This window comes from Aythya ferina (assembly GCF_964211825.1).
Source record: "Aythya ferina genome assembly, chromosome: 8".
NCBI lineage: Eukaryota > Metazoa > Chordata > Aves > Anseriformes > Anatidae > Aythya > Aythya ferina.
Genome location: NC_140304.1, coordinates 17,442,187 through 17,457,704, shown reverse-complemented (window position 1 = coordinate 17,457,704; position 15,518 = coordinate 17,442,187). Strand labels below are relative to the sequence as shown.

General features: G+C 38.4%; 1 protein-coding gene and 1 long non-coding RNA gene across 3 annotated transcripts in view; one reads left to right on the top strand and one right to left on the bottom strand.

Annotated features, from left to right (window-relative positions):
* PKN2 (protein kinase N2) overlaps positions 1-11,851 on the top strand; it is a 54,521-nt gene extending 42,670 nt beyond the window's left edge. The window contains exons 9-22 of one of the 2 annotated variants that reach the window (XM_084527407.1): positions 746-889; positions 1,027-1,102; positions 1,404-1,578; positions 1,791-1,920; positions 2,325-2,479; positions 2,577-2,652; positions 2,740-2,831; positions 3,824-4,000; positions 4,648-4,710; positions 4,797-4,873; positions 6,173-6,315; positions 7,584-7,691; positions 9,252-9,332; positions 9,413-11,851. In XM_084527407.1, coding sequence (XP_084383533.1) covers positions 746-889; positions 1,027-1,102; positions 1,404-1,578; positions 1,791-1,920; positions 2,325-2,479; positions 2,577-2,652; positions 2,740-2,831; positions 3,824-4,000; positions 4,648-4,710; positions 4,797-4,873; positions 6,173-6,315; positions 7,584-7,691; positions 9,252-9,332; positions 9,413-9,616 — 1,701 coding nt within the window. In that variant the 3' untranslated portion in view covers positions 9,617-11,851. The remainder of the gene's footprint in view (positions 1-745; positions 890-1,026; positions 1,103-1,403; positions 1,579-1,790; positions 1,921-2,324; positions 2,480-2,576; positions 2,653-2,739; positions 2,832-3,823; positions 4,001-4,647; positions 4,711-4,796; positions 4,874-6,172; positions 6,316-7,583; positions 7,692-9,251; positions 9,333-9,412) is intronic. The other variant, XM_084527408.1, reaches the window with a different exon arrangement.
* Positions 2,329-7,679, bottom strand: LOC311440455. The gene is made up of 3 exons (XR_014695430.1): positions 7,577-7,679; positions 4,356-4,530; positions 2,329-2,466 (listed from the first exon to the last, which is right to left on the bottom strand). It is a non-coding gene; the product is annotated as an uncharacterized lncRNA (long non-coding RNA).
* Positions 11,852-15,518: the final 3,667 nt, after the last annotated feature.

The window sequence follows — 15,518 nt, the reverse complement described above, 5'->3', positions numbered from 1 at the left end:
ACGTTTGTATCTGTTGCTTCCTTTTAACTTTTGTTTCTTTGAAAACCTACTCTTAGCACATAAAGATAGTAAGTTGATGCATTGTGATGAAATTAAGTTATGCTAACTGATATTAGTACTATGCAATACTGATGTATGGTGCTGTAGGAGTTCTTCAGTTTGTAGCAGCTTTTGTAATAAGCCTATGACACTCTTAAGAACATATAATCCCAACAGCAAGATACAGAAGCAGTTCTTGTTAAAGTTTTTGGCCCCTCTTCATGACCAGGTTAAAAAAAAAAAAAAAAAAGCATGTGTTTCTACAGATACTGTGTAGTCTTGCATCATGATGTATATCCAGATACAAAAGTGCCACTGTACAACCATGAAATACAATTTATACTTGTTAATTAAATGGAAAACTAGCAAAGTTGACCTTTCTAAACACATTTAAAAATCTCTTCCTGGAGCTTAAGCTAAGATGCATTCAATTAGCACTTTTGACTGAAAAAGTGTGTTTGTGCCTCTCTCCTTCTATTTTTGGGAGTATTACACTTATGATTCTTATTTGTAAACTGGATATCACATTTGAACTGAAGCAAAGTGAGAGTTTGCTCTGTACAGTTAGTTAGCCTTGACACTTTTTTTTTCAAAGTAAAAACTCTGCATCTTGATCCTTGAGGTACTAGATCTTATGACTGTGGAGAGGTAACTATAGCAGAACAATTACTAATAAGTAATTTCCTGTGTGTGTTTACTGTCATAGTCACGTGAACTGGAAATCTCAGTTTATTGGCGTGACTGGAGATCTCTGTGTGCAGTGAAGTTTCTGAGGTTGGAAGACTTTCTGGATAACCAACGACATGGCATGTGTCTCTATCTCGAACCCCAGGGCACTCTGTTTGCAGAGGTAAGAACATTTCATTGAAACACTTGGGCATACGTGCAGCTATTATCTTGCAAAATAATGCAAGCATTTTTCTTAAACATTTAAGAACATGTTTTGTTCTAAAACTTAAATTATGATGTGCATTATTTGAACTGCAGGTTACATTTTTTAATCCAGTTATTGAAAGAAGACCGAAACTCCAGAGGCAGAAGAAAATTTTTTCAAAACAGCAAGGTAATTGTTTAATATAAATATATAAAGATTTTTTTTTTTTAGGGAGACTTAATGTTTGTTTGTGAATAAAATGGCTGATAATCAAGTATTTCGTATTGCACTTAGAAATGTTTTGGTTTAGAATTCCTTATTATGCATTAGCATTTAATACTGCATAATTAGGAATTGCTAAGGAATATGACATTCAGTTGGTTCCTCATAAACTATAAACTAATGAATATGAATTTTTGTTTTTAATTATAGCTTTTCGTAATAAGTAAGGAAATTACTTGCACTCTTTCTTTTTTCACAATATCCACAGGCAAAACATTTCTCAGAGCTCCTCAAATGAATATTAATATAGCCACTTGGGGAAGGCTGGTGAGAAGAGCTATTCCTACAGTAAATCACTCTGGCACCTTCAGCCCTCAAGCACCAGTGCCTGCTACAGTGCCAGTGGTTGATGTACGCATTCCTGAACTAGCACTGCCAGCCAGGTAGGCATATCTGCCATTTTAAAGTACTTTTATGAGTAAGAGTAATGGTGACATGTTTACACACTGATGTATACATTTTAAAATCCATTTTATAGACATACACACACAGGATGTTCTCTAGGAGAAATACAAGTAACATGTTTTTAAGTTGGTTTTCATATTACTAAAACTTTCCTTGCTGTATAGTGAGGAGTTATTTATTTTCTTGCCAGTGACTCTCCTGTAGCTAAATTGGACTTCGAACTTGAGCCCGAGCCCCCACCTGCTCCACCCCGTGCATCTTCCCTTGGTGAAATATGTGAATCTTCCTCTGAGATGAAGGCTCCTGATATGCCAGCTCAGGTAAGTTGATTTAAGAATTTGGGGCTATTTAGTTTAACAAAGTTGTAATATTGGTATCTTTATGATGGACTTTTTCCTGTGCACTTCAGTGTTATGCTCCCTGTTGAGAGAATTCTGTATGTGCAAGTTATGAATGCCCTGATTACTTGTTTCCATGGTTGGTATGTTTAACTTTCCACGCCATTTTTTCCATTGGGGAAAAAAAAAAATAAAACCGCTTTTTCCCTGAATACTCTGATGGATTTTATATTAACAAAGGGCAGAATAATTGGAGGAACAGGTTTCATCGTCCTGTGAAAACCTTGTTTACCTATATCATCTTGCGGTATAATGTTTTAGCTTAGATAATTCTTGAGTTAAGAATTTCTTTATCCGTTTACTTTAGTAATCTTTTAAATTTTCAGACTTATTTTTCTTTCCAGGATGAAGTAACAGCTTTTGATTTTGAAAATGGCAGAAATAGTATCGTTCCAAAACTCCAGCCTGAAATAATCTGTGAGCCTGATGTTCCACATTCAGACATAAAATACAGCAACGTCCGAGAGCCTGAAGATAGAAGGTAAAAATACAATATTTTTAGTGTTGATTATGAACTTTTTTTAAAGTTAACAAACTAGAAGACTTTTTTTTTAATGCTTATTTATTTATTTATACAGAACACAACAACGGTTTCAGTTCAGTCTGAAGGATTTCAGGTGTTGTGCTGTACTGGGTAGAGGACATTTTGGAAAGGTAAATGCCAAAAGGCTATATCAAATGTCAAGATTATATCAAAAACTAGATATAAGACTTAAATAAATCACTTATCTTCTGTTTTAGGTGCTGCTGGCAGAGTACAAAAACACAAATGAGATGTTTGCTATTAAAGCCTTAAAGAAAGGAGATATTGTCGCTCGTGATGAAGTAGACAGGTCAGTTTGTAAAATTTAATATGTGGATTACCTGAATCAATTGCTTTCTTTCTGCATGCAACACAAGTATAAACCCTACCAAACGGTAGTTAAATTCCATGACAGAGCAAAACAAGTCATCTTCCTGCATAGTTCGCTGTTACAGACCCTTAGCCCTTGTTCTGGGGCAAGTAGTGTTGGTTACTTTAGTGCCCCTCTTACCATGCCTGTATTTTTAATTTTTTCATCCATTCAGATTCTCTTGTAATCATTACTTCTAATTACTTGTTTTATAGACTTCCATCACATTCCAGGAGGACAGTGACTATGTTTTCTTTGCTGGCAGAAACATATGATGGTATTTCTCAACCTGTAACATCCTGTCATACTCTGTCCATCATATTTTGCCTTAAGTCCCATGTATACTCCACTATTATGTTTTTAATCTCTTTGCCCAAGAACTACAATCCTTCTCTGTCTGGAAGTGAAATGGCAGTTAGAAAACGGTCTAGGTTCATTGCAAGTAGATGCTTTTACAACTGTTTAATAATCACTGTTTTAATTTGAATTGTAGGAAGACAGATAACAGTATTAAGAATAAGCTACAAATTAACCAATTGGCTTACAGAGAAATAATCAGGAATGATTTTATTATTGATTATTGAATGATTATTACAGATATCTGTAATATCATTGCTTTTTTTTTGACTATATATTATATATACACAATTAAAATAAATGGATTAATACTAATGCCACACGACATTGATGCATACTGATTTGGAAGGAAAACTAGCAGGATTTAGTCTTTGTGGAACACTGGGTTGCCTATTTCATTTGTGAAAGACAAATGCAACTTCTTGAGTATCCTAGCATCAGCTTACTATGTGTGGAAATATTAAGAGTTCTCTCCTAAAAGGGAAAATATTCTTATCTTTGAGGAATAGAGGAAAAAGCATAAGATCTGTGGTTTGGGATTCAGCTTTAAATTTTACTGATTTTTCTGTTTGCAGCTTGATGTGTGAAAAGCGAATATTTGAAACTGTGAATAGTGTAAGGCATCCCTTCCTGGTGAACCTTTTTGCTTGTTTCCAAACCAAAGACCACGTTTGCTTTGTAATGGAATATGCTGCTGGTGGGGATCTGATGATGCACATTCATACTGATGTCTTCTCTGAACCAAGAGCAGTGTGAGTATTCCATTTTTGTGGAATTAATGGAAGGGCATTTTCTTCTGTTTCATCGAACAAGAACTGAAATATGCATCACCACGCGCCTCTGTGTTATGTCACTTCAGAAAATACTGTTCAGTTCTTAAAAAGGGCAAAGATTCTAACTGATTTTATTATAAAAATACATATGCAGGTTTAATGTTCATGAAGCTAAGTTGAATGCAAAAATGGTAGGTAATGAATGTTTATAATACTTTTTTTGGCAAAGATTATATTAAAAACTTAAAACAGTAATTAAAATAACAGGCAAAAAAAGTGAGACAAATTAAAAATTCTTCAGTGGCATGGCAATGAACACTACAGGAAAACTTACCTTCCAACTTGAAAGCTGCAAGTTTAAATATTTTCAATATTTGACTTCAGAATCCTGACCCTCTATAAAGCTAATGTAATGGGTAGTATTAGTGGTGGGGGACAGGTAAATCAGATGATCTTGAAGGTCTTTTCCAACCTTAATGATTCTATGATTCTCTGATTCTAAGCTGTAGCTGAAAAGGCAAAACATATAATCTTCAGAGGATGGCTAATAAAAGATAAATTATGATGACCTTCACATTCTGAAAAACAGGACTAGAATCCATTAAAACTTTAAACTTTTTCAACAGATTCTATGCTGCATGTGTTGTTCTTGGACTTCAGTATTTACACGAGCACAAAATAGTATATAGGTAAGTAGTGATTGATGCATTTCTAACAGATGAGTTTCAGCTATTCAGAATAGTACTAAAAAATTCTTTCTTGAATGTTCATTTAGAGATCTGAAGTTGGATAACTTATTGCTGGACACAGAAGGCTTTGTGAAAATTGCTGACTTTGGTCTTTGCAAAGAAGGTAATGGCTCTTAAATTTCTTTCTTTATTCCTAGGAAAGTTCTGTCATCTTACTTGCTGTTGACTGTTCTGTGAGATTTGTGAACTGCCAAATGTATACAGAAGGAAAAATACATCACCTGATTGTACACAGGGAGAGATGGAAGGAAGTTCCTTAGTAGGAAAATACCAAGAACATCGGAGCATAGCTTTTTTTTTTTTTTATCTCAGTTGTGACAAACACCTATTCTGACTCTTAAATAATTTTCTTCATTCTAAAGCTAAGTTGACAATGAAATCAAACCACACCTCAACTTTTACAGTGGTTTGTTTTTCTTTACTCTCAAATAGTTGCATATAAGTATACAGAAATGACAGGCTAAATATACTATAGCTAAAAATGAGAAATTCACTCCAAAAGGGAAGCTTAGATGCTAGAAAGTAACTCTCAAGCATCCAGCTACTGGCAACTACCTTTCAAATATGACAAAAAGTATTTTTCTGCATTGAGGAAAGTGCCTTTGTCAAACCCCATCGGAGTATATGGGGAGGGAAGATCTGACAAGGTATACTTCCTTCTCCAGTTTGTATAGCCTGTCTCCCAAATGTTCCTCTTTCAGTTAGCCTAAGAGGGAGAGGAATTTTGTAAATTTGGTTGGTGGTCAAACATGATTATTGCTTTTAATATCGTAGGGCAAGCTGTATGAGTTCAGCTACAAACTCCATAAATGATGAAAGGAGATGAGGACCAAGAAAGCTCTTTAGTTTACTGACTGCTGCTATAACTGGTTATCTTAAGCTCTCCGTAGCATTTCCACTCACACAGTGGCACATCAGTGCTTGTGCTGCTGTTTCTAACTGTGCCTCTCTTGCACAGGGCTCATTTTGCTCAAGGTTGTTTCACTGCACTCCCTGTTTTACTTTACTATGTGTAGCCTTGCCATTGCAGAAGGATCTGCAGTAGGCATGTTTGACTGAACTAGGGTACCACATTTTCCTGTACAAGCTAATAAAAACATAGCATAGAATTGTTTGTATCTTTCCCAACAAAGGTAACTGGGTGACAAAACTGTAATTGGAAGCTTGATTTGGCTCATTGTATAGGGATAGAAAAGCTTATACTGAAGTACACTTGGAACAAGGGCATGAGAGAGTTGGGGGAAATGTTTTATTTACCTCGTTTAGAGTGAGGTAACTGAGACAGACCATGGAACCTCAGTATTACTTTGGTGAAGTTGTGTTAGAGGTTTTACTTGCTGAAGGAATAGTTTGTGGACTTGCAGAAAATACTGCTTGCTTTTCATTAATTGTAACCTTTCAGGAATGGGATTTGGAGACAGAACAAGCACATTCTGTGGCACACCAGAATTTCTTGCTCCAGAAGTGCTGACAGAAACTTCCTATACAAGAGCTGTAGACTGGTGGGGTCTTGGTGTACTTATCTATGAGATGCTAGTGGGTGAGGTAAGTTCTAGTAGAGATACAACACAGTCATAAGACAAATATATGTTTAAAATGTTACAAAACTATCATCCTGTCAACATCTAATATGCCCCTATATGCCATAATTATATCAGTATACAGTATGTGTAGGCATACCTAGTTTTATCATGAACATTCTAGTTTCATCAAGTAGGAATAAATTCTGAGCAGCTCTTTATCTGATACTAGCTACTATAACGCTATAGAAATCGATCAGTCATGTCAGGGGCTTGAGTTACCAGCTGCTGTGGAAGTGGATTAGTCATAGTTGGTCTAAGACTTGATCTCTAGATTTTTTTGTTTTGCTTTTAATTACATCATTACACCTTAAAATCATATGATGGTAATAGTATATTAATGCCAGTGACTCTAAACAAGAAAACAGCACATTTGGATGGGGGAGCTCAGTTTCTTGCATGCAGGGCACAGCAATCCTAACTTTGATTTCAGTTTCCTTGTCTGTTATTGGCAAATTTGGATGCGCACAGTTTATAGCAGGCTTCTGCTTTTAAATGTTCTAGGGAAGAAAACCAACTCCTTAACTTGTGCAGCTTGAATGCACATAAACCTTAATTCATAGAACTGGATAGTCATGAAAGACTATGCTGAATGCAAAGTTACTTATGATTAGAATTGCACATGCACTAAAACAGAATGCCCCTGTTCCGTGTAAATGAGATGATAAATAACTACTCAGTTGTTCACCGCTACTGCGTACATAACCTGGCCTCCTGGTATCATGGAGTTATCTCCATGGTATCTCCATTTTTGTCTTTGATGATAACCAATATGTTAACTCTTTTCAGGTCTGGGGGGGGGAGAGGGAGAAAAAGAGTGTGTGCTGCATCTTTCAAGCCACCTTATAGTAGTTTCTGTTCTTAAGCTATAACGTGCTAGAGGTATTACAAAAATAAAGTCTTCCACATGTTACTCATCTTACAGAAGAGCTAATAGAGGCCTTCCATATTTCCTGTGTATCTTGTGTCAGAGTTCAAAAAATATACTACTTATAGGTTTTACTACTTTTACAAGCACACTTTAAAGCATAGTCCTTTGATTAAAAAAAGAAGGGGTGAGGATAATGACTTCGCTCTCTTCCTTATGGAAAAGGACTGTATATTTCTGGGACAAAGGAAAGTTTAATTTTAGGGAGTCTAACTCCAAGTTGTCATCTGAATATCTTGTTTTAAATTGTAAACGATTTTTAAGCCTGTTTAATAGTTTTGTGGTTTTTATTACTTACGTTATAGTCTCCTTTCCCTGGAGATGATGAAGAAGAGGTGTTTGACAGTATTGTAAATGATGAAGTAAGATATCCACGCTTTCTGTCCACAGAAGCCATCTCTATAATGAGACGGGTAAGAAAGTAATAAAATATATTACACTATTCCCCTCTTACGCTGTTTTGTCTTCTACCTTAAGAAAATTAATTGCTTTTATGAAGAACAAAGTACTCTTAAGAACCTATATGCAACAATCTTTGCTACAATTAAGTTTCAGACTTGCTTCATTTATGCTGTGCCCTGCTGCCTATCACCATTTTTTTTTTTTTTGCCTTAAATGTAATCTCAATGCCATCTCACTTGATTATTCAGGAACAAGTTTTTCTTTTTGAAATGTGAAACACTAAGATCAATTTTCTCCCTGAACTAAGTTTCAACGTCATCTCTAACTAGAGAAGTTCCAGTTTCATTTTCTAGCAGAATACTGCTGCATTGACCTGCTTGGTAGATTAATGTAGTCACATGAACATTTTAATTCAAAGACTTTAGAACTCTTTTTGGTTTCATTCCAACTAGGGTAGGGAACTTTATACACGTGGCATCTACAGCTCTGTTCTTGGCAAAGAAAGGCTGATTTTGATTTTTATTAGTGCTATTCCTTATTGTAATGTCTCTACTAGCTTCAGACATCATCTTTAAATGTCTCAGAGGCTTATCTCAGTTGATGGAAAGGCATTTCCTGGGGAGGGTTCCAAGTCTTGGGAAGCAGTCTTTTTGCTTAAGTTCAGCAACATGAAACAGCATGAAAGTTAAAGCATGTCACAGTAACTACTGTTACTTACTATTTAAGTTAGAGCATAAATATAGTTCAAAATGCATGCTTCCTTTCAGATTGTTTTTCTAGAGTAAGGAAAAAGAATACAGCTTTAAGGCAGTACTGGAAAAAGGTAGTTTTATCGTGAAGTGCCTCTATCTATATTAGCAGGTGGAGAGCATACTGCTATACTGCACCCAGAATGTGCACAAAGGGAACTTTGCATTTATAGTTTGCTAGTTTTATCTCTGTGTACTGTTTCCATCTGAGCCAATCCTATACTCTCAAATAGTGGGCTTTCATGGGGCCCTTCATCTACAATTTCATGTTACTTTGATTCCATTGTAGAAAAAGTCTGTAGTGACAAGGTAGCCTCAACTAGAGGCTACCCAGAAAACTGTTGTATTTGGGTGTATAAAGCAGTATCCACCCCTCTCCTGGTAAATCAACTGCTGTGAAATAGCTGAACACAGCAGACAACAGCCTAGTCTCTCTTGAGCCAACCAAGCTGAAATACCAGCTTATATAGATTCTCTGTCCTCTCCAGCAGAAATCACACTTAATCTCTCTGTGCTGAATGCGAGCCCCACAGATTACTGCAGGTACTAAGATGCAGTGCATATTTGCAGAGTAAGACAGGTGAGTCTGTTCAGTACACATTCAGAGCTAGGCTGCTTGTGGAATCTTGCTGTGATCCAGGTGTCTCTAAAAGAATACTGCTGTCTCTGTCTACAGCTTTGTTCTTACCTTTCTTTTGAGGACTAAGAGTTTTTCATCGGTCAGGCAGTATGAACAGCACTGTCCATCCAGTCTTAGTGTTGACTCTTACATGGTAGCATTACCCATGAATTTTCACACTAAAATACCACTTATTTTGTCAGCTGCTACGAAGAAATCCAGAGCGGCGTCTTGGAGCTGGAGAGAAAGATGCTGAGGATGTGAAAAAGCATCACTTCTTCCGGGTAAGTCCAAGTTAGTGTTATTTCTGATGACATTAATGAGTAGAGATGGGAAACTAAACATCAGTTGGATTATTTTACAGCTAATAGATTGGAATGCTTTACTGGCCAAGAAAGTGAAACCTCCTTTTGTACCTACCATTAGAGGACGAGAAGATGTTAGTAATTTCGATGATGAATTTACCTCTGAAGCACCTATCCTCACTCCACCTCGGGAACCAAGGATACTTTCAGAAGAAGAGCAGGAGATGTTCAGAGATTTTGATTACATTGCTGATTGGTGTTAACTTCTAGACACTGTGAAATCCTAGCTGACTGGCTCACAAGAATGCCTCTCTCAGAAGAATACCAACCCTTCAATTGCTCTCTGTGCCACCTGTAGCTTTTTTTTTTTTTTTTTAAATCACATGAAGACCCTTTTAAGTACTGTTTTAACACTCTTGTGAAGAGTGGCCTCTTTGTATATTGTTTTTTATCTGAGCACTGGAAAGCAGTTCTATGGAGTTCTTAAGCTGAGTGGGTGAATCCAGGCTGTATTGAGCTTCCCACACATGGGCACACTTGGATCTGTACTTTCTCTCACTCTTCTACGGCAGATTACATTGTTTTTTAAGTATCTGCCTGAAGTGGGAAAAGCAGACTTTGAGCTAGGTAATCACTTAACTCTACTCAGCCACATTGAAATAGAAGTTTGGGATACTGATGACACTCTCACAGAACATGGTTCTATCTGGAGAAGGCAAACGATTTCAGTTAAATATTATCTTGTGCAGTCTATAAAACTACACATTTCTATGTACACCTTCCTCTTGTGTTCTTAAAATAACGGTATTGAGAACAGCTATGCCTTGTTTTATAAATTTTCTATGGTATTTATTAGGAAAAATGTTAAATGCCTTGCCTCTGAGATAACAACAGTGTAAGTGCTTCCACTGAAAAGAAAAATTGAGGAAAGACCCAGGAAGTTTACCAAAGCCACTTGCCAAACAGTTTTGCCTTCAAGCTTTTTAAGCATGGCTTAAAACCCTGGTTGAAATGAAGAATGTAACAAGGACGTTGCTCAGTCTAACCACAAAGAGCAAAGCATATGCATTTCCCAAGCCCATCCACTTCTATACTCAAACTTAGGCCTTTTCCACTCCTGGAGTGGACAGATAAGTTAACCATTCTGTATTTAACCACCTAAATCATCCTGTATCTGCTGTACAAATCATATCACCTTTAGAAAACATAAGGATTTTCAATGTATACATGCTGTGAACATGTATATTTGGAAGTTGTAATGTATTCTTATGTCCAGGCAAGTAATTTAATTATACCACTTCATTAATTTTGCACAGTGGCCATCTGAACAACATAGAACTCGAGTGAAAAAAACGCTCATATACCTTTAGGCCACTGAACTCCAGAACTTAGATTGGCAGTTACCAAGGGTAAAAGCAATATGTTGTAACAGAATGTATAAATATTTTTGATAAAAACTGTATATTTTATAAACTTCCTAACACTAAAGCTGTACCTCAAAAGTTGGAAAACAGTTTAGACCAGACACTGTGTGTACTTGGAAACCAAGACCTGTTTTTGGCACCTGGTGTTCCGCAGGCAACCATGAATTGTTAGAAAATAAATTTTCATGATGTCCTTAGCTCTCACACCATTCAGAGTTTGTGTATTCAATCTCACAGGTGCATCCTAGCCTGGAGTTTGCTGTTGGTGGGCTAAGACAGTAAGAATGAGCACTCAAATGAATTCAAAATCCCTAATTCTGTTCATTCAAAGAAAAAATGGAAACCACTTGAGCGTGCAACACTAAGGTGGTTGTTTAAAATTCTGATGCTGGACAGACCTGCAGGGTCAGGCAGAAGAAAGGCTTAAGAAAAAAGGGGTAGTGGTTCTAAATCAGGCTTGCCCCACCCTAGAAAGCAGGAAGGCACCTTCACCAGCTCTACAAATCATGTCAGGAAGAGGGAATGAACTTTTCAGCATTACTTCTTTCCAAATTACAATAAATAAGAAACAAATTGTGTTCCTATATCAAGTGGAAACTAAATGCTAAATACTTTTGAGGTACAGTCAGCTTACCCCTTTTTGGTTCCCAAGTATACATATGAGCATCTAACGGGGTGCTTAACGCTTATGAAAGTATCCTGAAAAATACCTTTTTTTGTAACTACATCTTGTACAGAAATCTTTTTTTTTTTTTAAATCTAAGTAAATCACTAAAAAAAAAAAAATTAGATGGCAGGGTATGTTCACCCAGTTAAGCTGAAAGAAAGCACTAATTTTATCTCTGTAGTTTTTTAAATATTTTTAGGCAGATTAAGATTTTAAACCCTAGATTGTAAATATATTTTGCTATACTTTATCTGTATGTGGCTGCTCAAGCACTTTGTAAGGAAATTAGGATATTTTAGAATGGTACACTATGCATTAAAATGAAATGTGCCTTTAACAACGTCATTTTAAGTGTTTTGCAGTCATTAATATCACAAATTAAAGTTTTAAATAGAGTAATTTGTAAATTGTGTCCCAAACATGATTTTGCTCTTTCTTGAAGTGACAAGTCCTGTTTTTTTTCTACAGGTAACTTCAGAAAAGAACTTGCACTCAGGAAGGGACTTACAGAAAACCAGTCTCCTAGGGCTAGTTCAGTGTCCTCTGCCCCCCCCCCCTCTACACTTCCGCCCCTTTTTTTTTTTTTTCAGTCTGAGTAAGTGACCAGCTCTGAATATACCTTCTTTGAAACTGAAGGAAAGTCCTCTTCTCTTGTTTGGGTGAGCAGTGCTGAACGGAGCAGAAGATCCCATACGTTAGGTTGGCCAGCTTGACTTGGCCTTCTTCCCTCACAAGATTCCTTTGAGGACAGTGGGAGACAACCCTCCCTCCTGGGTATTTCTTCATTATTTTCCCCCCATTACAGAAGGCAGCTCTGTAAACAAACAAAAGCCTGCACAGAACCCCCAGTAAACCTCTTCTTTAAGCAAGAACGAAACTTTCTTTTCTGAGTTCATTTAGACAATAAATCTTTTCTACAACTTTTAATAACAAGCTAAGGTTTCATAAGGCTATTGCTTAGAGCCACCTACCTTCAGTACTTAGCTAAGCAGTCATTCCAGAAAGGGCTGGATACAAATGAAGATTACAGGGAGTTTTAAATAGTCTAAATTACAGTTAAATTAACATAGGAAGCACCTAAAGATACCATGCCATGTCCTTTGTTGTCTGTGCAGAATGCAATCCTTCAGCTCACCTGTCTTGTCCCAGGCTCCCTGCAGCTACCACCTGTACTTTAGTGGAGAACCCAAAGCCTACCACCGCCCCTACCTGCTGCTGGCCTCCTTGCCATGCTCTTTAGACTCTGCTCATCATACAGGCTTGGTGGCAGCTTGGCTTCAGTAATACAAGGTAGTTAGCTAGGAGCCTGGAAGTGCTCAGAGACCTCTTTGAACCTAGGAATGTACCCCAAATCAGGCTGCTTAGGTGCCATGATTCTTCCCACTAACAGTAAACACCCAGCTCAGAAGCACACCACCAAGAAGGCACGGCTCCTGCTACACCATCAGAGAGTGGCTCTTCCTGCCATCCACCCCCACTAGCCTTTTCCCTTGCTGCTTTTATTCGGGAAATAGGAAGAGAGCAGCCTCATCATCTAGCAAGTGGTTGCCTTGTGTTTAGCTCAGTACTCAGATTGTCCACCAGGAAGTCTCTGGCACCCCAATAATGGGCTCTTTTTGCTGTTCCTAAAAAAACAGCACTACTCACTGCTTGCAGTTCCTGGAGGAAGACAGTCTGGGGCCATGTCCTTAACAGCAAAACGCAGACAAGCAAGCACATGTGCCTGTTCTCCATCTATCAAGTGACCACACAGAGCCAGCTGGCTCCCGTGCCACACTGAGCCTACGAGGACAGCTCGAGTCCCAGTAGAAAGGTTCTCACAGAACAGCATCTCTTCAGCCTCACGTCCAGCCACCACCAGTCCAGTTCACAGCAACTGAGTCCCTCTTCAAAGGCAAGAAGTGTCTGACCTAGATAAAACACACATGAGAAAGTATGGTAGCTTGCCTCAGGGACATGCATAAAGTTTAAACTCAATCTGAAGATACACAGCTATCGCTTGTGGCTTTAAGGAGATTTAAGATGCCAACAGATGTTTAGAGTGTTTTTTCAAGGAGCTATGACTACTGCCCAGACCAAAGCTGCCTTTGAGTGATTGGAGGCTTCCAATTTGTGACTATTAACAGCAGTCTCTGCTGGACCAAAGCTGCTCTCAGCTTCCGTTGCTATAGCCTCAATCATCTCTTCCTTTATACAATTTCCAATTGACACAAGGTAAGAACACACCTCCCTTTCAACCAGCAGATGCAACATTTGCATCTTCTCCAGCTGAAGGCCTTGGAAGAAACCTGCCCACAGAGCATCCCAAAGCACTGCATTGCCCAAAACCCAGAAGAGGAAGGATGTCACCCTTCAGCACAGGGCCTTCAACAGCAAGACAAGGTGTCACAGCTCCAGAGGTCAGAGGCGATTACAACAGCTACAAGAGTGCAGCAGAGCTCCCAGAAGCCACAGAGCTTCCTTACAGAACAAAAACCTTGCCTCCAGCAGCTTGCACCTTTCCCTGCACTGAGAACTTCTGAGGGGGAACAGCCAGGAACACAAAGAGCTCATTCCTGAAGGAGAAGCTTCTGTGAGAAAAGACAAATTTCTTACCCTCATTAAAGCAGCTTACCAAAGTGGTCATAACTGCCCCAAAATGAATTCAAAGTTGTATTATTTTTTTCCCCTAAAATGCTATACATTAAGTTTAGTCTATCGGGATAAGAAGTAACTGTTTTCCCAGAGCATACAGTCCCTTCAAGCATATTCCTCATTACACCTCTTCAGGCTGCAGTCAGTGCCATCTCCACAGCACAGGTGGCACCTGAACTGCCTGCACAAGTGCAGGAGGAGGCAGGGCCCAGCCAGGACAGCGTATCCCTGCCTCTATCTACTATATTCCCTTTTAAATTTCAATCCAGACAGCTTCTGCTGTATGTAACAAACTGCACTCACCCCTCACGTGTCAACTGATCATTCATAATACCTGAAAGCATTTCTAGTAAGAGCATTATCATAAACGTAAGGTTTCAGGAAAAGTACTCCATGTCTTTCACCTCTACATTTCCAAGCTCTAACAGGGCACTTAAGGCAGGACCCTGTCCCCTCAAAGCACCACGCCTGATCCCACAAAGGAGGCTGCAGAAGCATCGCAAACCGAGACCAGGAAAGCCCAGGTAACAGAAAAAGCTGCAACCAAGGTTAAGGAAATAGATGACATTAGAACCCTCCCAACAACAGGAATGCCACCTTTCACATCTGCACCACAATCATTTTTCACAACTGCAACCAACCGCCTCGGTGCTGTAAAACAACTGCACAGCCTTTGTAATTTAAGAAAAAATGGTGAGCTGCCACGTTTCAGTAGTCTCACTTGGCAGAACAGGATTAAAACCAAACCACCAGGAAAACAGCATGGCCTGTTGACAGTCAGTGCTGTTAGCTTTGGACACAAAGCCCTCCCTCTGGATGGCTCAGGACCAGATGTGAAGCAAGCTGACCCCTCAGATGTTCAGTTTGGAAATTAAAATGAATTTGCACCTGTGAGGCAAAATTAGTTCAGGAACCAGAAGACTCCCAGTTAAGGACATTTGTTGCTTTGCACACAAAAGGAACACTGTCAAGAAGCAGCCAGTTTTCAGAGCTATTACAGTTTGGGAAGGGCCGAACAATTTCTGGCCTTCGCTTTTTCGCATCTGATGCATTATTTCACAAGAGTCAAGTGCCCAAGTAGAACATAACAGTGCCAAAGCTTAACCACTGGCCAGCCAGACCACAAGGCAAAAAGACATGTCAGAACATTGAACAGCAGTATCAAAAATACTTTTGATCTTCCTTTGTACGAAACAAAGCACCACAAAATTGCCAGGAATTCAACCAAAACTAAGCCTGTTTTGTCATTACAAATTCAGAGAAGCAAAGCACTAAGACATCAGTGAAAATCAAGGAGAGTCTGATATTTCAATACAAGGTTAGAGACCTTCAGCAGCAGTTGTGCAAATATTCAAACTGCTTTTCACCAACTGCTTGCACTCTGGGTTAAGTCTCCCATAAATTGTAGCTCACTACAAATATTAAAGCCACTGCAGACAT